The 22,646-nt window shown below is 39.9% G+C and overlaps 2 protein-coding genes across 4 annotated transcripts in view; one reads left to right on the top strand and one right to left on the bottom strand.

Annotated features, from left to right (window-relative positions):
• The window catches only part of HSPBAP1 (HSPB1 associated protein 1), a 56,013-nt gene that overhangs the window by 31,468 nt on the left and 1,899 nt on the right, over nucleotides 1-22,646 (top strand). For both annotated transcript variants that reach the window (XM_061406631.1, XM_061406719.1), the window contains 4 exons: nucleotides 500-681; nucleotides 13,353-13,489; nucleotides 14,813-14,984; nucleotides 20,596-20,679. In XM_061406631.1, coding sequence (XP_061262615.1) covers nucleotides 500-681; nucleotides 13,353-13,489; nucleotides 14,813-14,984; nucleotides 20,596-20,679 — 575 coding nt within the window. The remainder of the gene's footprint in view (nucleotides 1-499; nucleotides 682-13,352; nucleotides 13,490-14,812; nucleotides 14,985-20,595; nucleotides 20,680-22,646) is intronic.
• The window catches only part of PARP14 (poly(ADP-ribose) polymerase family member 14), a 58,536-nt gene continuing 55,066 nt past the window's right edge, over nucleotides 19,177-22,646 (bottom strand). The window contains exons 17-18 of one of the 2 annotated variants that reach the window (XR_009734558.1): nucleotides 21,530-21,758; nucleotides 19,177-20,390 (exon numbers count right to left, since the gene is read on the bottom strand). Coding sequence is in view for 1 of the 2 variants with exons in the window: in XM_061406380.1 (XP_061262364.1) it covers nucleotides 21,736-21,758 (23 nt within the window). In the remaining variant the exon portion in view is untranslated. Of the gene's footprint in view, nucleotides 21,759-22,646 lie in introns of both variants that reach the window. The other variant, XM_061406380.1, reaches the window with a different exon arrangement.

Below are 22,646 nucleotides of genomic sequence, written 5' to 3'. Positions count from 1 at the left end.
AGAACTGGTTGGTGAGCAGTTCTCTTTGTTTTTGTTTACAGACATTTAAAAATATAAGAATATAAGCACATACTCTACTAGCTGTCACAGCAGTGACATCAACACGTCATGTAGCCCCTCGAAAACGCCATTGTATTCTTGTGAGAGAATAAGCATGAGAAGGACAAATACTGTCGTAGTATTATTATGAAAATAGTTCAGACCTCACAGCTCCCTGAAAAGGTCTTGGAGAATTGACAAAGTATTCCTCTGGATCACTGCATCAGGCTATAGAAAGAGTAGTCTTTAAAGATTAAATTTGTGTTTTTTTACTTTTAAATTTAATCATGAATATTGTTAAGTGTTATATATGGCTCTAATTATTTAGCAAGTACATAATTAATTTCTAATTAATGTTAAATAGTAATTTCTTGGTTGAAATGATCTTCATTTGAAAAAGCAACAATATTTGGAAACTGTGTTCTGTATGCATTTAAAGTTGGGTTCTCTTCTGTTGCAGCTCCTCAGTTTGAAACCGCATGTAATTATGTAGAAGCCACACTTGAAGAGTTTCTTTCCTGGAACTCTGACCAGTCTAGTATTTCTGGAGCATTTAGAGACTATGATCATTCCAAATTCTGGGCTTATGCTGACTATAAATATTTTGTCAGTTTATTTGAAGACAAGACAGATATTTTCCAGGTAAGTCAGTATATTTCTTTTAGTCATGGTATAATTTATTCTTGAGAAAAGTTCACAAATTAGAATCTTCAAGGTACCCTTTTCCTCACTGTCTTTTTCTCTCAAAAGTCACAGTGAGTCTTGCGTATTCTGTCCACTCATGCCCAAAGACTCACTCAAAGGAAGTGTAATGTTTGGCCTACCAAGGTCAACAGCCTTCTTATTGTTTTCCTAGTTGCCAAACTTCCTGCACAGTTTCTCCTTTGCCTTTTAAACAGCACCTGAATCAGTTTGGAGTATGTCAGAAACATAGATTGTGTATACAACTTCATTTCCTCCTGACTTTCATCTAAGTTCTTATTCTATCAGGCAGACAGATGGAGGTGCAAAGCTGGTTACGTGAAGAACCGTTCAAGCATTCCTAGGATCCTAGAAACCCTCCTGGCTACTGCTGCCTGCTCTCATTGCTTGGGGGGTAAGGGGGTGGGGGGTGCTTAATGCAGGTTTATGGCCTGAGGCAGAAAGTGCTGGGCTCCCAGAGATTCACTGTAGAAGTCCTACAGAAGTGTGCAGGCACTTGCAGGAGTAAGAATGTGGAAATCCTTTGCTATGTGTTGACATAACCAACAGCAGTTTGCAAACTACGGTATCCTCTTTTCGAATGCTTTCTACCTCAAACTGCCAGTTCATTTTGTGGGGTGATTTTGCAAACTCCCTGCTCTAGTCTCTGTCTTAGGCACATGGGCCAGGAGTGGGAGTCTTCCCAGGAAGCTGTTTGAATGACTGCCTTGCCCACCATCAGGTCGAGGTTCTAGAGTTCTTCATCCTGCCCTTTCGGGATGTATTTTACCATCACAGCAGGCTGTTTACACCTCCCCACCCCTACCCACTGCTCTCACCTGTCACCACCACACACCCTCTGGACTCTCCTCTCATACAGGCTGATAGTCCTTGGACTCTCGAGTCATTTTGCATTGAGCTTACATTTTTCTGTTTCACTTTGAGTCAAGGTTTGAATGCTGGTGTTTTCACAGTTATAATACGGCAATCAATAATACTTTGTATCTTTCCTTTATTAACATTTTAAATGTTTTCTTATAATAAAGTATCCTTTTTGTAAAAGAAAGGAAAATGTGTCACTTGGCTCATAATTGTTAGCTGAGGATACTTTTTTTTCTCACAACCATGAATGAAATGCATTGATTTTGAAAACATTCAGTAGATGCTTTCTGAATCCAGTCTATATCAATGTACTATTTACTCATTTTTAAATGATAATTTTGAGGTAATACTTTAATAACCTTAATTGTGATTACTCTATGGAACTTTAATCGTAGACCTTTCAGAAATCATACTTAACTTTTAGAGTATTTCATTATATTTCTCATACCCTAACCCATCCTACATATTAGACTAGTATTTGTTTTTAATTTATTATTTATTTAGGGCTGTGCTGGGTCTTCGCTGCTTTGCATGGGCTTTCTCTAGTTGTAGTGAGCATGGGCTGCTCTCAGTGTCCGGGCTTCTCATTGTGGTGGCTTCCCTTGTTGTAGCGCATCGGCTCTAGATGTGTGGGCTTCAGTCATTATGGCTCTCAGGTTCAGTAGTTGTGGCTTGCGGGCTCTAGAGCACTGGCTCAGTAGTTGTGGCACACAGGCTTAGCAGCTTCAGAGCATGTGGGATCTTCCTGGATCAGTGATCAAATCCATGTCCCCTGCATTGGGAGATGGTTCTTATCTACTATGCCACCGGGAAAGTCCTAGACTAGTATTTTATTATTCTATATTTCAGGTAAAACATAATAATAATAATATTTATCAATACTTGGTCAGTTTTCATTCCATTCCCAAAGGAGGTCAATGCCAAAGAATGTTCAAACTACCGCACAATTGCAAAGTAATCCTAGCAAAGTAATCCTCAAAATTCTCCAAGCTAGGCTTCAACAGTATGTGAACTGAGAACTTCCAGATGTTCAAGCTGGATTTAGAAAAGGCAAAGGAACCAGAGATCAAATTGCCAACATCTGTTGGATCATAGAAAAAGCAAGGGAATTCCAGAAAAACATCTGCTTCATTGACTATGCTAAAGCCTTTGACTGTGTGGATCACAGTAAACTCTGGAAAATTTTTAAAGAGATGAGAATACCAGACCACCTTACCTGCCTCCTGCAAAACCTGTATCAGGTCAAGAAGCAACAGTTAGAACTGGATATGAAACAACAAACTGGTTCAAATTTGGGAAAGGAGAATATCAAGACTCTATACCATCACCCTGCTTATTTAATGTCTATGCAGAGTACATCATATGAAATTCCAGGCTGGATGAAGCACAAGCTGGAATCAAGATTGCCAGGAGGAATGTCAATAACCTCAGATATGGCAGAAAGCAAAGAGGAACTAAAGAGTCTCTTGATGAGTGAAAAAGCTGGCTTAAAACTCAACATTCAAAAAGCTAAGATGATGGCATCTGGTCCCATCACTTTATGGCAAATAGATGGGAAATAGTGGAAACAGTGACAGACTTAATTTCTTGAGCTCCAAAATCACTGCAGATGGCGGCTGCAGCCATGAGATTAAAAGATGTTTGCTCCTTGGAAGAAAAGCTATGACCAACCTAGACAGCATATTAAAAAGCAGAGACATTATTTTCCCACAAAAGTCTGTATAGTCAAACTATGGTTTTTCCAGTAGTCACATATGGCTGTGAGAGCTGGACAATAAAAAAGGCTGAGCCCTGAAGAACTGATGCTTCCGAACTGTGGTGCTGAAGAAGACTCTTGAGAATCCCTTGGACTGCCAGGAGATCAAACCAGTCAATCCTAAAGGAAATCAACCCTGAATATTCAGTGGGAGGACTGATGCTGAAACTCCAATACTTTGGCCACTTGATGGAAAGAGCCAACTCATTAGAAAAGACCCTGATGCTAGGAAAGATTGAAGGCAGGAGGAGAAGGGGACAACAGAGCACAAGATGGTTGGATGACATCACCAACTCAGCGGACATGAGTTTGAGCAGGCTTCGGGAGATGATGAAGGACAGGGAAGCCTGGCATGCTGCATTCCATGGGGTCGCAAAGAGTCAGACACAACGGAACAACTGAGCAGCAACAGCAAAGTGCTTTACCTTTGTAGTCCTCACAATAAACCTATGATTTAATAATATCCCTGTTTTAAGAAAAATGAGGCACCAAGACGTTAAGTAAACCTTTTTTTGAAATTGTACAGCTAAGAAAAGAATAACCTAAGCAGCCTGCCCCCCAGGCTTTAACTGCTGCTCTGTATGCCTGCAGAAGGCTCGGATACATGACTCCACAGCTAGGATGAAGGCCTTCTATCTGTGCTGAATCTTGTCTCACTCTGCCTTGGGTGAATCTCTAAACTGACCCCATCAGTTGTTCTGTCTCAGCCCAGGCATGGCAGCACTGTGCAGACATGTGTCCTTCCCTTAAGCGTGGGTATAAAAGACAGTCTTTTGGTAATGTGCTGGAATTCTATTTGAGCCCTTATACAATCTGATATTTTTAGTTGAATGAGTTTTCTGTCAGCTCACATTATGGTGATTAATTCTCTGGATTAGAACAGGCAAATCTGCTATGAACAGCCAAGTCCATTAAGATTATATCATTTTTTTATCTCAGTTTTCTGAGCACAAAGTCTTATATTTAAGATATCTAAGTTGTTTTACTTTTACCACTATAATTCAGTCACTAAATCTGACTACTTTTGTTTCAGGCTTTCTTCCATCTGTCTTAAAATGGTGGGTAAACATTAAAACTGATAAATTTTTAAATGTTTATTTAAAATAAACTCATTGTATGTGAATATAAATGACATTTTTATGAAAATAATTATATTCACCAATATTTTAATGTTAGGAGAGGAGTGGCATTGCTTTACGTTCTTGTAAGTCTCTTTAATGTCTGGCATGGCAACCAACTAGTCGGACACAACTAAGCACAAGAGTTGAATAGAGGAAAGCTGATTTTTTCTATCTGCGTCATTCAGTCTGTTGCGATTTGTTGGTTTGTTTGAAGTGTATGAAGAATATCTGGTTTCACATACATATGCAGCTGAAAAAGAGAGGAGCATTTTGGCAACCTTTCTAGATAATTGTGGATTTTTTTTTTAATACTCCACCAAATTTGAGTTGTTTCTACCTCTAACGAGTAGTCTCTTAAAGGTTCATTAGTTACAGTAATCTGAACCCATAATCAATGAACCCTTCGTAGTAAAATCCATTGGTCTATCTTTCCTGGAATGGATCTTCAGTAGTGGTGTATAGATCTTCCAAATGTTGATGCATTTTTATTTACTTCATTATTTCGAAAAGTGACATTTGTAAATAGCATCACCATTCTTATCAGAAAAGTCTTTTAAGTTTTAGGAAGCTTTCTAGCTCATGTGTTTCAAGATACAAGTTTCCAAGATCATTTTTATTCTGTTCAGAATATTTTCTAATTTCCCTTGTGATGTTTTTCTTTGACTTATGGATTACTTAGAAGTGTAATGTTTATTTTGCAAATACTTGGGGATTTCCAGCTGTCTTTCTGTTATTCATTTCTAATTTAATTCCATTGTGTTCAGAGAACATACTTTGATGATTTCAGTCCTTTTAAATTTATCGCTTTACAGCCCAGAATATAGTCAATCTTGATACATGTCCCACGTGCACTTGACAGTAATGTATATTCTGCTGTTTTTGTTTTATGAATGTCCATTAAGTTGATTGCTCATGTCTCCCGTATCTTTACTGATTACCTGATACTTGTTTTACCCATTATATAGAGATAGATATTGAAATTTCTCAACTCGAGTTGTATATTTGTTTCTTTTTCATTTTAGGTTGGTCAGTTTTTGTTTTGTGTATTTTGTAACTAGTAACAGTTTAGGTTCATACACATTTAGGATTACTGTTTCCTCTGAATGGATTGATATTTTATCAAAATGTGATGATCCTCTCTTTTCTGAGTTCTTCCTTTTTCTGATGTCTGAAATCTACTTTGTTTAGTTTGCCTTTGGATAGTGTTAATAAGAAAAAGGGGTACTTGCACTATGATTCCATTTATATAAAATTGTGCTAAGTTGCTTCAGTCATGTCTGACTCTGAGACCCTATGAACTGTAGCCCTCCAAGCTCCTCTATCATGGGATTCTCCAGCAAGATTACTAGAGTGGGTTGCCATACCCTTCTGCAGGGGATCTTCACGATCCAGGTATCGAACCCATATCTCTTAGTCGCATGCATTGGCAGTCAGGTTCTTTACAATTTATAGTGACAGAAAATAGATCTAAGAAGGAGAGGTAGAGAGAGGTTACAAAAAGTTATAGGAAAACTTTTGGACATGACCGAAATGTCTGTCACCCTGATTGTAGTGATTGTTTTTCAGGTGTATATGTAGGTGAAAATTCATAAAATTATGCACTTTAAATATACACTGTTTATTGCACCTCGATTATACTTCAGTAAGGCTGTTTTTAAAAATGCAGTGCTACTAGTACTCTTTGGTTCCACAGCCTGACAACGACACTTTGATCACCATTGTTTTTGTGCCTTCAATGCAAATGTCAACACAGTGAAATAAGAAAATACCTCACAGATCACCTGAAATGGTCTCAGGGGTCCCCAAGAGGTCTGTGATCCTATTTAAGAATCTCTACATCGTCCCTTCTGAAATTACTCTCTACTCTTCTAGTTCTGACTCCTCCTGTAATTAATTCTAAAATAGTTTCTTATGAAAATATTGAAATTATATTCACAACCATTTCATGACTTGAAATTGAAAGTGAAAGTTGCTCAGTCGTGTCTGACTCTTTGCGACCCCCATGGTCTATACAGTCCTTGAAATTCTCCAGGCCAGAATACTGGAGTGCGAAAGCCTTTCCCTTCTCCAGGGGATCTTCCCAATCCAGGGATTGAACCCAGGTCTCCCACACAGTAGCAGAAGCTGCTCTTTACAAGCTGAGCCACAATGGAAGCAGCTTTAAATTGTGTAAGGGAAATAGCATTGAAGACTCTCCCCAGTGTAACCGCAGCCTGTCTCCTCTGCATCTCCTTGCAATGCTGGACCACAAATGTGCTCTGTCTTCTGGCCTTTGCTCACGCTCTTCTCAATTTCTGCCTGTTAGTATTTAACTTCTTAGGGCCTGGCTCAGATTCACCCTTGGCTCAGAAGTCTTCTCAGCCACTCGTACTTACATCCATCTGTCCCTTGCCTTCATCCCTGTATGTTTTATTTGGATTGTTATTTAAACAGTGCATGACATAGATTGCCTGTATCTTGTTCCCCTAACAGCATTGTAAACTCTTTGGAAACAAAATTTTTTATTCCTCCAGACTGCTAACATAGTGCTGAATATATAATGAATATTTGAATGATTACATAAGTGTGTTTTTTCCCTAGTCTTACCATTTTTTGTTTTGCTGTTTCTTTGGTCTTTAGGACCCTTCACAGAATGTTTTAACTTAAACCCCAAGTTCACCCTCATCCAGTTTTCTGTGGCTTCTAGTTAATCAATTGTAGCATTTGTCAATTTTGATAGGAAATTCTTAGCTCTCTTCAGCCTTATAACTAGCTTTATAAGTGTTTACTTATATCCTCTACTTATTCTTATTCCATGATAAATATATGATATTTATATACTGATAAATACACTGGCCAAAATGTTGGTATTGTTGGAAAATATCCTATAGCCTTAAAGGTGGCCAAAAATTATGATTTTGACACTTAACTAACTCTCATTTGGCACATAAAATTGGTCTGATTTTTTTAGCTGTACATCACATCATTGACTGATCTAAGCAATGCATTTTTTGGAACATTTTATTCTCTACTTTGCAAGGAAGGGAAGGGATTTGTGACAGTAACAAAATTTCTTTGACTCATTAGGTAAGAATGGCAGATGTTACATTTTATAGCCACCTATGAGTATCATTGTAATTGAAGCTATTGTGGACTTCCTTGGTGGCTCAGTAGTAACGAATCCACTTGCCAATGCAAGGGACACAGGTTTGATCCCTGATCTGGGAAGACCCCTGGAGAAGGAAATGGCACCTGCTCCAATATTCTTGCCTGGGAAATCCCATGGACAGAGGAGCATGGCAGGCTAGAGTCCATGGACTTACAAAAAGCCGGACACAACTTAGTGACTGAACAACAACAACAATTGAAGCTATTAAGAATCAACATATAGCAAAGCGATTTGCCCCAAGAACATTTCCCAGGTGGATTCCATTTTATGTTGTGATTCAGATTGACTGTGGAGAGTCAGGAGCCTTGTTAAGTCACCAAGACACAGAATCTCAAAATGCAACACAAGGAAGATTAGTTCTAGCCTGTCTTGGGCTTCATAACATAGTTAATGAAAGTATGTTGAAATTGAGCCAGGTGGTTTAGTCATGTTCAAAGGGGCTTGATGGTCAATGATGCTTTCTAATGAGGCAAATTGGATGTTAGAATTTGGGTATTTATCCAAGCCTGTCTATAGGTAGAGTTAACTACCTCTTTTCTGTTTATGTTATGTATGGTAATTTTTTCAAGGAAAAAAGAGCCATAAGCACTTGCTAATTTATAGTGTTCATCTAAGGGGCTTCAGACAATAAAAAGAATCTGCCTGCAATACAGGAGACCTGGGTTCGATCCCTGGGTCAGGAAGATCCCCTGGAGAAGGGAATGGCTATACCCATTCCAGTATTCTTGCCTGGGAAACCCCCCTGGACAGAGGAGCCTGGAAGGCTACAGTCCTTGGGGTCTTAAAAGAATGGGACACCACTTAGAGACTCCACAACAGCATAGTTAATAATACTGTATTGTGTAATTGAAATTTGCTAAGAAAGTAGAACTTAAATGTTTTCACCAAAAAGAAAAAAAAGCAAGTATCAGGTGAAGCCTGGCCAGTGAGATGGAGAGGGTTAAGGTGTCAGAGAGATGAGAAGGACCTGGTCATTCAGGCCCATGATAGAGGGCATTTGGATGTAATTCTAACTGCAGAGCAAAGGAGGGGACAAGACTTAATATTTTAAGATCATTCTTTTTTTTCTTAATTAATACTACTTTTGCTGCTTTGAGGAGAAGGGGTCAGACAGACAAAGAATCAAAGTTCTTTGAGAGAGAGAGACCAAAAGAGAATAACCAGGTTGCATGTGGTAGGAACAGGGAGGGGTGTGTGTGGAAATGTCCAAAGAATTGACATCTGCATTGGGTCTCAAAAGAGAAATGTGAATTGGGGTGTGGGTGGTAAGTAGACTGGCCATGCAGAGGCAACAGCAGGAGCAAAGGCAGGGAGATGTGTGGTCCCTGATGGGAGAGCAGTAGAGAATGGCGGAGCATGGTCTCATATCCTGGAGAAGGGAATGACTCCACTCCAGTACTCTGGCCTGGAGAATTCCATGGACTGTATAGACTGAGCGACTTTCACGTTGCTTCCCTGGTGGCTCAGCTGGTAAAGAATCCACCTGCAATGCAGGAGAACTGGGTTTGACCCCTGGGTTGGGAAGATCCCCTGGAGAAGGGAATGGCAACCCGCTCCAGTATTCTGGCTTCATATCAGAATCTGTATCCCCTTTATGGTTCTGAAATGCAGTTTTCAGGTAATATAATTACCTCTACAAATAATTTTTTAAAACTATTAAAATACATGAGAATTTAAGAAGTGTGTGATTTAATGTGTAAATAATTCAATCATGGCTATACTAGAAGACATAATGAATTAATCAGATGTTTGTACCTACCTGCAAGGAAAAGGTTCAGTTTTGAAGAATTAAGATAAAATTCCAGTGAATATTTCCAATATTTTATATTTAACATTTTGAAATGAGGCTAAATAAGTGTATTTGTATCTCTACACATACAGTCACCATGATGAGACAGTTACCAGCACAGACTGATATTGGAGTATATATTTCCAACCCACATGTCATATAAGTTTCAGTGCTGTTGGTGACTTATTTTTCAAAGTGGTGAACCGCTCTGGATAAAGCTGCAGAAACACAAAAATACAATCCTTCCTCAACTTACTTAGTAATTGTGTTTCTGAAATTCAGTATGTATTAATACTATGCAGAAATCCTTTTGTTTTTGAAAGGATTATGTGAAATTAGAATTGGAACTCTAGTCTCAGATAACTGAGACAAGATCAGTTTTTCCAGTGTTATAAATGTTGTACAAAATAAAAGTTTTTTATATTGTGTTGAGCTGCATCCCTCATGCCCATTCACTGAATGCCAAGGCACCCCCATCCTGTTTGTTATGACAATCAGAAATGTCTCCGCATTTTTTAACAGTATTGTTAAAAGGACAGAACTGCCCCGTAGTTTCCACATGCATAAAGTGGATATAACTACTTTCAGTTTCCTAGGATTAAATGAGATGATGCATACAAAATGTTGTGATTTGGGCCTGTCCAACCATATGGATTCAATAACCCAAAAGTGATAGCTTGTTAGCCTTTGAATATATAAATTTAGTGGTAAATAGAAGAAAATTTAGGACTGGAGATGAAAGTTTAGGAGTCGTGTATGTAGCTTGATTTAAACATTATAAAACAGCAGGCAGAAAGTTAAGATTCATTTTAAGAGGGATAAAAGTAGGGTTCCATGGCTTCCTAAAATCTACAAAGTCAAGAATAAGGAAATACGGCTAGGCAACAGTTCATAAGAAAAAGGCAAGAAATTCCCAACTCTGAAGAGCCTGAGGGGACAGTCAAAATAGGTACACTCAGTGTCGTCTATTTTTTGACAAATTTACTTTAACTTACTCTCTCTGCCACTTTGCCCCAAACCTTCCTCCCTGTGGTTTTCCCAGACAATTTGCAGCTGAATTTTAGGTAGTTTAGGTCACCCTGATGTAATCATTTCAAAATAATTTTTCCTTGTTTAGTGATACTGTGTTAGATAAGAGGTATGGGAAGCCTTGTGTTGGTTTTTTGTATGGTCACCCCCACACACACACCCGGTAGAACTTTCCCCTCATGGTTTTTTCTGAAGCAGTGCTCTAGAACAGTCTCACCTGGGCTCGGTCCACTGACGCCCTGAAAGTGCATGTGAAAGAGTGTGTGTGTGTGTGCACTAATTTCTCTGAAAAAAGGGGTGTTGATATTCCTTAAATTTCCAAAGAGGTGTATCTATAAGAAGATTGAGTGACTTAAACCAGCCTCTTCTTAGGTGAGGCAGATCCCTGTTTTCTGTTTTTGTACTGTATGTCTTTCAGCTGCCTTTAAATTCCAAACTGAGGTATGATGAATTGTTCACCAAAGACCAGGTTTTTGGGACCTTCCCTAAGCTCCCTGCTTGGACCGGGTGCCCTTTTTCGGTGATCTCAGCATGCTTTCTGCTCACTTCTGTCAAAGCAGTTCTTCCAGTCTATGGGACGGGTCCATTTATGGGACTATCTTCCATTATTAGATTTAAAAGGAGGGCCTGTGTTGTATTAATTTTTTGTATTCCAGACATTCAGCATTATACTAGATATGTAGTGTGCTGTGATGTGCTTAGTTGCCCAGTCGTGTCCAACTCTTTACAACCCCATGGACTGTAGCCCTCCAGGCTCCTCTCCTGGGGGTTCTCCAGGCAGGAATACTGGAGTGGGTTGCCATGCCCTCCTCCAGGGGATCCTCCCAACCCAGGGATTGAATCCAGGTCTCCTGCATTGCAGGCGAATTCTTTACCATCTGAGCCACGAGGGAAACTCAGATGCTCAAAAATGGTCTCGACCTGAACCATTTACAATAAGCCAACATATTCTTCTTTCCCTCCCAAGCAACCAAGATTTTAAGCACTTAACCTGAGCCAGGTATTCCAATAGGCATTAGGAAAACAGTTAAGCTCCCTGCATGGAGTGTATGTGCTGTGTCCAGAGGGGACGTGACTTTTGCAAACCCCAGAGATGCTGCATGGAACCATATGCATGTATCATAGTGCTGACTTTTCAAAAACTCTGCCTTTAATAACAGATATCAGTTATATGCACATATTCTGCTATCTTCATCACTGAAAACAAAAATGAAAATGCTTTTTCTAGTCTTCCTTAAAACCATCTATTAAAATGTCTCTCCAGAATCCTTTCTTTTCGAGTAATGTTAATGTTCTGCCTCTAAAAATAAAAAATGCAGATTGAAGAAACTGTTAAAGTAGTGTCAGTATTTAGGACAATGTTCTGCACCTAAAAGTGTTTTTTACTTTGCTTTATTCTTTAAAATTCAATAGGAAAAATTCATGATTCAGAAAATAAATAAAGCCAAACCTTTCTATCTGGTTCATTAGTGTGTCCTTTTCAGCTTGTACATATTTTAAGTTCCATGGATTTGAGTTTATGTCAAACTACATTTGTAGTTTTCCAACTTTTATTTAAAAGAAAGAACATTCTTTCTTTAAGCCTAAATAAAATCAAGCAGAGCAGTTTGTTGAAAGAAAGAGAACTAGACATAAGGAGTGCCAAGTTCAAAGTGCTGTCTCTGTTTTAAAGTTCTTTACACTTAGAGTTCATGACTAAGGAGCATAGCAATAGTGTTTCAAAATATGTGCTGTGTCTCCCCCACCTGGACACTCTGATTTAGTAGGGATGACCTAACGTTCCATAGTAAAGGCATCTATAGTTTTAAACAACTACACTAACCTAGGAGACAAACATAGACAGCATATTAGAAAGCAAAAACATCACTTTGCTTACAAAAGTCTGTATAGTCAAAGCTGTGGTTTTTTCAGTAGTCATATACAGATGTGAGAGTTGGACCATAAAGAAGGTTGAACGCCGAAGAATTGATGCTTTCAAACTGTGGTGCTGGAGAAGACTCTTGAGGGTCCCTTGGACTGCAGGGAAATCAGATCAGTCAATCCTAAATGAAATCAACCCTGAATATTCATTGGAAGGACTGATGCTGAAGCTGAACCTCTAGTATTTTGGTCACCTGATACAAAGAGCTGACTCATTGGAAAACACCCTGATGCTGGATAAGATTGAATGAAGGCAGGAGGAGAAAGGAGCAACAAAGGATGAGACTTTTGGATGGTATCATTGACTCAATGGACATGAGTTTGAGCAAACTCTGGGAGATAGTGAAGGACAGAGAAGCATGGCATGATGCAGGCCATGAGGCTGCAAAGAGTAAGACACAACTGACCAACTGAACAACAACCTAGGAGAAGCCTTCTTTCATGTGGTCTTTGAAGTGCAAAAAGTTAATGTATTACTTATACCTCAAAATATCTACACTGTTTAGAGGGAATATGCCTTTCTGGATTCATGAGTTGAGCTTCAGAGATTAAAAAAAAAAAAAAAAAACTGTTTGCATCTCAGTCACTGTTCCTACTGCCTGAGTCACCTCCACCAGATATTCTCATTACTCCGTCTAGTGTTTATTGTCCGTCTCCAGCCTCTAAAATGTAGGCTTCATTTGGGTGGGCATTTTTGTCTATTTTGTTCACTGATTGGTCACATGCTCTAGGAGAGTGCCAGGCGTGTTGTAGGCAGACATTAAATATTTGTTGAGTAACTGCTATTAGTGAGGTCATTCAGATATGTTGTTGGTTAAAAAGACTTCTTGGACTGCTCTGGAAACCTAAGCTCTTCCATCTGTAGTGCTTTCTATAAGAGAGTGGTTCCCATTGCCCCAAACCAGATGTGTAAGTGGAAATGTGTAACACTACTATACAGCAGAGTTGGTTGTTTCCTGATGGACTGTAACTTTATTTTCATAACAGGATGTGATATGGTCTGACTTTGGGTTTCCTGGAAGAAATGGACAGGAGAGTACATTGTGGATCGGCTCCCTGGGGGCCCATACACCCTGTCATCTGGACACCTATGGTTGCAACTTAGTATTCCAGGTACAAGGAAGGTAATGCATATGTGCATAGGCATGCAGGAGGGAGAGAGAGAGATAAATGTATGTGTGTGTGTGTGTGTGTTTGTGTCTTTGTGTGTTGCACAGGAAAAGCAGTGACTATTGGGTAGGCAGCAGGACTCCCTGCTCCATTCTATCAGCCTGTCTCATGACCAGGGCAAATCTCTTAATCTCTGGTTCAGTCTCCTCCTTTGTGAAATAAGGGGAGCAGTATATATGGTGGTTTCTGTGTGCTGTGCCTCTCAGCCATGATCAGGATTGTTCTTAGAAAGCTCATCCAGAACTTCCAGGCATCCACTCCCAGTTCAGCTAGGCAGTTGTCTGCTTAGCTGGCTCCTTCTTCCACTTCTTTGAAAATAAAATTAGACTGATAAGGTCTTTCCAGCTCTGACATTCTAAACGTATTCTCCAAACGAGTCCAGGGGAAGGGAGCAGCTTTATCATCTCTAAGGCAAAATAAGACTTTATACTTCCTAGTTTAAGAAGAGCAGTCAGCTATCTTGAAAGGACAAGATAGCCCTACTGTAACTGCCAGGGGTCACTGGAGGGCTTAAGGACTTGTCTCAGAACTTGGTTCTTTTCTCTCTCTACTTCCCCATCTGTGGATTTCTGTATGTGTCTCTTCCCTTTTCACTTCTCCCTTCTTTGCCTCAGGTCCTCCCTCTGTTGGCTCCAAATATTGGTGTGTCTAACGTTTTGTGAGTTAAGATTTATCACTTCCATTTTCCAAAAAAAATAAATTTTAAAGTGACGAAACCATTTTACAGTTTTCTCTTTTTGCACATCCCTATATTATACTACTTTTTATTGTGTGGCATCATTTGTGCATTTCTCTTCCTTAATGAATCAATTTAACAAATGTTTAACTTAAGAAATTCACAGTCCAAACAGGGAGAAGTCTGAAAATTTAACTTGATGGACAGAACCCTGACAGGTTATTCTGGATAAGATAAGAATACAGAGATTTGAAAGAGTGGAGGTTATTCTAGGTAGCTCTAGCTATAGGAATGGAAACAGCTTATGAGGAGACTGACTTTGATTTGAGAATTATCTTACAAAGCAGATCTTGTCCCTGCAAAGGGGCTACTTAGGACATCCTTAGATACCCACTAGTTGCTACCCTACCTCCACCAGGTGTCTGCAGAGGAGATTCCAGAACTGAGTGAGAGATGGGCCAGGTGACCCCTGAGGTGGCTCCTGTATTCCTTTATTGGATTGAATGAAAATGGGTGAAAACCGGCACTTCGCTGCTGCCTTCTTACATCTTTTATCTCAAGTCTACAATACTAACTTGTATCTTTTTTTTTTTTCCATTAGGAAAAGATGGCATCTCTTTCCTCCTGAAGATACTCCTTTCCTTTATCCAACTAGAATCCCTTATGAAGAATCCAGTGTGTTCAGTAAAATCAATGTTGTCAATCCTGATTTAAAACGTTTTCCTCAGTTCCGGAAAGCTCGAAGACATATGGTCACTCTGAGCCCAGGACAGGTAAAGTGGGAGCTTTAAAACACTGGTGACCTGTCACTGGACACCCCAGCTATAACTTCTTTCAAGTCCTATGTCACGTGCGTCCCCACCAGTACAAATGACGACAGTGGTCCCTTCCCTGCTGCTCTGCTATTGGATGCCAGCTTCTCCAGCTGTAGGCTTCGCACAGTCCCGGCTTCACAGGTCATGGAAGGGAAATGAGAGGAGGGTGCATGGCTCCTCCTGGTGGTGAAGAGGAGAATGGACTATGGACGAAGATGCAGGAGCTCAGTCATTTTTGTTTAGGTTAAGAGGAGGTGTCAAGGCATGAGTACTTGAGCACTTCTGAAACATTTATTTACAGTTAATATCTGTTCAACTACGTTAGAATCCAGACACACAAACACAGGTTCAAGTGTATCCAGTTAGTGGGCCAACAAAGGCAGATTGAACTAAGAATGATTTAGGGATTTAAGGGGTTTTTTTATTTTTATTTTTTTTTAATTTTATTTTATTTTTAAACTTTACAATATTGTATTGGTTTTGCCAAATATCAAAATGAATCTGCCACAGGTATACATGTGCTCCCCATCCTGAACCCTCCTCCCTCCTCCCTCCCCACACCATCCCTCTGGGTCGTCCCAGTGCACCAGCCCCAAGCATCCAGTATCGTGCATCGAACCTGGACTGGCGACTCGTTTCATATATGATATTATACGTATTTCAGTGCCATTCTCCCATATCATCCCACCCTCTCCCTCTCCCACAGAGTCCAAAAGACTGTTCTATACATCAGTGTCTCTTTTGCTGTCTCGTACACAGGGTTATTGTTACCTCTTTCTAAATTCCATATATATGTGTTAGTATACTGTATTGGTGTTTTTCTTTCTGGCTTACTTCACTCTGTATAATAGAAGTATAGTTGATTTACAATATTGTGTTAGTTTCAGATGTATAGCACAGTGATTCAGTTATATATTTTTTCAGGTTATATTCCATTATAATTTATTACAAGATATTGAATATAGTTCTCTGTACTATACAGTAAATCCCTGTTGCCTGTATATTCTGTGTGCAGTAGTTTGTGTCTGTTAATCCCCTACTCCTAAATTACCCCTTCCCCCATAACCAAACGTGATACCCATAAGCTTGTTTTCTATGTCTGGGAGTCTGTTTCTGTTCTGTATATAGATTTGTTATCATTTTGTAGAGTCCACATGTAAGTGATATCATGTATTTGTTGAGAATGATTTGCTTTTAAGCAAGAATGGATGCTGCTTTTGTGACTGACTGTCTCTGAAATATCTCCAAAGGTTTGGTGCTTAGTGCTTCTACCCAGTGGGGAAAATCAGCTCTACAACACTGGCATTTATGGTCAGATATTTTATTAACATTTACCGGGTTTTCTTAGTCTCTTAAGATTTTATTCCCTTGGTTATCCCTCTTACCTGCCTGTGTTCCTTCCTTTGCCCCCTTCTCACTGGCTGTTCCTGCCTCCTTTACACTCGAGTGCTCCAGCTCACACAGTCTGACTGTTTCCTCGTCTTGTCAGCAGTCACTCCCCATTCACCTATCCCCCCAGACCCTGACAGCCACTTCTCTGTTTTCTTTCTTTATAGACTTACCTATTCTGGACGTCTCATATAAGTGCAGTTGTGCAATCTGTGGTCTTTTATGTCTGGCTCCTCTCACATAGCATAATCTCCTCAAGGTTCATCCACACTGTAGAATGTTATTGGCTCTTCATTCTTTTTTTGGATGAATATGTTCCATTACAAATAGCTGAGGGAAGAAGAGAAGCTAAAGGCAAAGGAGAAAGGAAAGCTATACCCACTTGAATGCAGAGTTCCAAACAATAGTAAGGAGAGATAAGAAAGCCTTCCTCAGTGATCAATGCAAAGTAATAGAGGAAAACAATAGAATGGGGAAGACTAGAGATCTCTTCAAGAAAATTAGAGATACCAAGGGAACACTTCATGCAAAGATGGGCTCAATGAAGGACAGAAATGGTATGGACCTAACAGAAGCAGAAGATATTAAGAAGGGGTGGCAAGAATACACAGAAGAACTGTACAAAAAAGATCTTCATGACCCAGATAACGACGATGGTATGATCATTCACCTACAGCCAGACATCCTGGAATGCAAAGTCAAGTGGGCCTTAGGAAGCATCACTACGAACAAAGCTAGTGGAGGTGATGGAATTCTAGTTGAGCTCTTTCAAATCCTAAAAGATGATGCTGTGAAAGTGCTGCAGTCAATATGCCAACAAATTTGGAAAACTCAGCAATGGCCACAGGACTGGAAAAGGTCAGTTTTCATTCCAATCCCAAAGAAAGGCAATGCCAAAGAATGTTGAAACTACCGCACAATTGTACTCATCTCAGATGCTAGCACGGGGCTTCCCTGGTGGCTCAGAGGTTAAAGCATCTGTCTGCAATGTGGGAGACTGGGGTTCAATCCCTGGGTCGGAAAGATACCCTGGAGAAGGAAATGGCAACCCACTCCAGTATTTTTGCCTGGAGAATCCCATGGACGGAGGAGCCTGGTAGGCTACAGTCCATGGGGTCTCAAAGAGTTGGACATGACTGAGCGACTTCACTTTCACTTCACTTTCAGATGCTAGCAAAGTAATGCTCAAATTTCTCCAAGCCAGGTTTCAGCAGTACAAACCATGAACTTCGAGATGTTCAAGCTGGATTTAGAAACGGCAGAGGAACCAGAGATCAAGTTGCCAACATCCACTGGATCATCGAAAAAGCAAGAGATCCAGAAAAACATCTACCTCTGCTTTATTGATTACGCTAAAGCCTTTGACTGTGTAGATTACAACTAACTGGAAAGTTCTTCAAGAGAGGAGAATACCAGACCACCTTACCTGCCTCCTGAGCAATCTGTACGCAGGTCAAGAAGCAACAGTTAGAACTGGACATGAAACAACAGACTGGTTCCAAATCAGGAAAGGAGTATGTCAAGGCTGTATATTGTCACCCTGCTTATTTAACTTATATGCAGAGTGCATCATGCAAAATGCTGGGCTGGATGAAGCACAAGCTGAAATCAAACCTCAGATACGCAGATGACACCACCCTTATGGCGGAAAGTGAAGAGGCACTGAAGACCCTCTTGATGAAAGTGAAAGAGGAGAGTGAAAAAGTTGGCTTAAAACTCAACTTTCAAAAAACTAAGATCATGGCCTCTGGTCCCATCACTTGGTGGCAAATAAATGGGGAAACAATGACAGACTTGGGCTCCAGAGTCACTGCAGATGGTGACTGCAGCCATGAAATTAAAAGACACTCTTGGAAGAAAAGCTATGACCAATCTCGACAGCATATTAAAAAGCAGAGACATTTCTTTTCCGATGAAGGTCCATGTAGTCAGAGAATGGTTTTTCCAGTAGTCATGTATGGATGTGAGAGTTGGATCATAAAGAAAGCTGAGCACCAAAGAATTGATGCTTTTGAACTGTGGTGTTGGAGAAGACTCTTGAGAGTCCCTTGGACCGCAAGGAGATCCAACCAGTCAATCCTAAAGGAAATCAGTCCTGAATAGTCATTGGAAGGACTGATGCTGAAGCTGAAACTCCAATACTTTGGCCACCTGATGTGAAGAACTGACTCATTTGAAAAGACCCTGATGCTGGGAAAGATTGAAGGCAGGAGGAGAAGGGGACAATAAAGGATGAGATGGTTGGATGGCATCACCGACTCAATGGACATGAGTTTGAGCAAGCTCCAGGAGTTTGTGATGGACAGGGAAGCCTGGAGTGCTGCAGTCCATGGGGTCGCAAAGAGTCGGACACGACTAAGCAGCTGAACTGCCTGTTGTTCCATTATGTGACTATACATTTTATTTATCCATTAAACACCTGATGGGTATTTGGGTTGTTTCCACTTTTTTGGTTATTATGATAATACTGTTATAAATATTTGTGTACAAGGTTTTGTAAGAACATATATTTTCAGTTCTCTTGAGTATTTATGTAGGAGTGGAATTGCTGGGTCATATGTTAATTCTGTGTTTTAACTTTTGGGGGAATTGCCAAACTGTTTTCCATAGCAGCTGCACCATTTTACATTCCCACCAGCAATCTATGTGGGTTCTAATTGCTTTACATCCTCTCCAACACTTGTTATCTTCCTTTATTATTATTACTATTATTATATTAGTACAACTGTAGCCATTTTAGTGGGTGTGAAGTGGCTGCTAATTCTTTTTTTTTCTTCTACTTTAATAGCCAAATTCAATGAGTATTTCTGTCCATTGTATCAGTTTTTCACATCATTCTCTTTCCTGAATCCACCATAAACTGGCCCCCCTCCTACCTCTGTACTGAAAGTAAACTCTGTGATAGGAGATTCGAGGCCTCCTAATGACTAAAGCCAGTGGCTGTAGTGGCCATTTTCAGTGCCTGATTCTCCTGAAAGGAGCGCTCTTCCCACCTCCACCTTGTCTGTAGCAAGTGCTACCATTTTCTAAATCCAAACCCAAAAGTTTCTACTCTACTTGGCCTTTCACAGACTCTTGTAGTGAGTCTGGACAAATACAGTCCTTCTTGGCTCTGCCCATTGCTTTCGTTTGCTATTCCTTCCTGTTTAAATCTAAACATTTACTAAGTGGACCATTGCAGGACTCTCTTGTCCTTCCAGACTTTCCCATAATGTCACTATTTTAACCGTCCACTTACTCAGAACTCAGGAACTTGTAATGCCTACAGGATATAAAATCCAGATTCTTTATTCTGAATTCAGGGCCGTCCACTGGCCCTAACCTGATTCTCCTACTTTATTCCCCAGTATTCCTTCTGCAGTGGTAAAACCGGCCTGCTTGCTGTCCCTCGACAGTCCCGCCTCCCTTGCCCCTTTCCCCCTCCTGGCACGTCCTCGTTCTCTCCCAGTCGTGGCTCAGATCACACTTCCTTCATCCAGGTTGCCCCTGACCTCCCTAGTTTGTGCCTGCTTCTCTCACCTCTGAAATTCTCTACCACCAGTGTCCACTCCTCTGATTTACCCTTGTATAATGCCACTGTTCTATATATTATTTTTTCATTGGCTAGATTTTATACTGTGAGAAGTCAGAAACTATGTCCTGTATTTTTATGTATGCCCTTTCTCAGAACTCATACAATTCTTATGTGATGGAAAGGAGGAAGAGTTACAATCTCAGAATCCTTTACCAAGATTTGGATGCAGACAGAGGCGGTCCAGCATAAAGGAGAGTAGAGACTGGAGAAGCTGGTAATATCCTTTGTGAAAAAGTGAAAGTGTTAGTCGCTTAGTCATGTCCAACTCCTTGTGACCTCATGGACTTGTAGCCCGCCAGGCTCTTCTGTCCGTGGAATTCTCCAGGCAAGAATACTGGAGTGGGTTGCCATTCTCTTCTCCAGGGGATCTTCCCATCTGAGCCACCAGGGAAGCCAATATCCTTTATAGAACATGCAAACTTGTTAATTTTTTTTTAAAGGAATAAAAGGATTATGGGAGCTTTTTCTTACTTTTCCCTTTCCTATTACAATATTGCTCTAAATTCATTTGAATTTTTTTTCCTAGCAGCTTCAATTTAGATCTGATTCTGACATAAAAGTAAAATGTCTTGGTTTTGTGCTAACCATTTTTTGTTTGGTTTTCAGGTTCTGTTTGTTCCCAGACACTGGTGGCATTATGTGGAATCCATTGATCCTGTCACTGTCAGTATAAACTCGTGGATTGAGCTGGTATTTTCCTTTTCTAACAAATGTCATCTCCTTGCTTTTAAGATACACAGTGCCTGTCTTTATAACTTGATGATTAATTTTAACCAACACTCCCGTGCTACCTTGTTTGCTGTGCTATGGGTTATGGGTTCTGTGCTCTGTTGGTGGGTGGTGAGGTTGGAAATAGGGTTTTTGTGACACGCTGTCCTCTTTCTTCTCGGGGCACAGTGCGCCCTGAGGTTGGTGTGCCGGGCCTGCTCCCTTGACTGTTAGGAGAACTGTGTTGGGCCTGGCTGAACCTGCCACACACGTCCCATGGTGCTAGTCCCATTCCACACCATCTGGGCTGGAAATATCTGCTTCTTGGCTCAGCGTCCTCATTACTAATTGCACAATTCACAGTCCTGAGTTACACATCTTTTCAGAGCAGTCTTTCAGTGCTGGGTTTTATCATTTTATTTCTGCCAAAGGCTTTTTCCCTCCAATATGCTATGCTTAATCCTGGTTGCCTGTTCCACTTGACAATTAGAATGGCTACCATTATGGTTCAAGTCTGTCTCTCCCACCTGAAGCATTGTTGCATCTGCACATGCTTTAACCAGAGACTTTGATCGCAGCCATGGCTGGCGTCTTTCATTTAGCATAATGTTTTTAAGAATTATCCGTGGAGTAGTGTGTATTAGTACTTCATTCCTTTTTTTATATAGCTAAAAAGTATTGTTTAGACATACATACCACATTTTGTTTATCCACTAATCAGTGATGGACCTTTGGATTGTGTCTACTTTTGGCTCTTATGAATAATGCTACTGCTGTCATTTACGTACGTGGTTTTGTGTGGATGTATGTTTCCATTTCTTTCGGTATATACCTGGGTGTGGAGTTGCTGGATCATATGGACATCAGCCAGGCAGGCCAGCAGGCTAGAAATTCAGATGAGTTCAAGTTGCAGTCTAGAGTCCAGAATCTGTAAGACAGGCTGGCAGGCTGTATGTAAACTGGCTTAGGATTTCTGTTGCAGTCTTGAGGCAGAATTTTTTCTTCTCCAAGAAACCTTAAATTTTGCTCTTAAAGCCTTCAACTGATCAGATGAGGTCCACCTGCATTATTGAGGATAATCTGCTTTTATTTAAAGTCAGCTGATTATAAATGTTAATCACATCTATGAAATATCTTCACAGTGACATCTAGAATAGTGTTTGACTAGACAATTGGTCACCATAGCCTACCCAAGTTGACTCATAAAATTAACCATCTGGTAACTCTAGATTTAATTTTCTGAGGAATTGCCAGAAATTGCTATTTTCCAAGCAGTGCACCATTTACATTCCCCCAACAAAGTATGAAGATTCTGATTTCTCCACATCCTTATGAACATTTGTTATCTGTATTTTTTATTATAGCCATCCTAGGAGAAGTGGTATCTCAGATTTGCTTTTTTTTTAAATTTAATATTATGTTTCTAATATTCATCTGTGTTTCTAATATTCATCTCTGTTGTCACATGTAGCTGGTCATTCATTTTCACTGTGGTATAATAATATCCTCTAGTGTTAATGTACCACAGTTTATTGATTCATTTTTCTGTTGATGTCTAATTGGGTTGCTTTTAGTTTTTTTGCTTTTATAAATAGAATATTCTTGTGTACATGTGCAAGAGTTTCTCCAGAGAATGTGTATATATCTAGAAGTGGAATTGCCATCTGTAGGGTGTACAGTACTCAAGTTTATAATATAATGCCTGCATATTTTCAAAATGTCTGTCAGCATACATTCCCGCCATCAATGTATAAGATTCCTGTCAATTATTTGACATTTCTCCATCATTTGGAATTATCAGACCCTCTTTTGCCAGTCTCACGGGTTTCTTGATTTGCATTTCCCTGATTATTAATGAGGCTAAGCTTATTTTCATGTGTTTATTACTCATATAATTGTTCTTTTTTTGACATGTTTGTCTTCGTGGCTTTTGCCCATTAAAAAAAAAA

The sequence above is a fragment of the Bos javanicus genome, chromosome 1, assembly GCF_032452875.1.
Source record: "Bos javanicus breed banteng chromosome 1, ARS-OSU_banteng_1.0, whole genome shotgun sequence".
NCBI classification, from domain to species: domain Eukaryota; kingdom Metazoa; phylum Chordata; class Mammalia; order Artiodactyla; family Bovidae; genus Bos; species Bos javanicus.
This window is presented reverse-complemented; position numbering and strand designations above follow the sequence as displayed.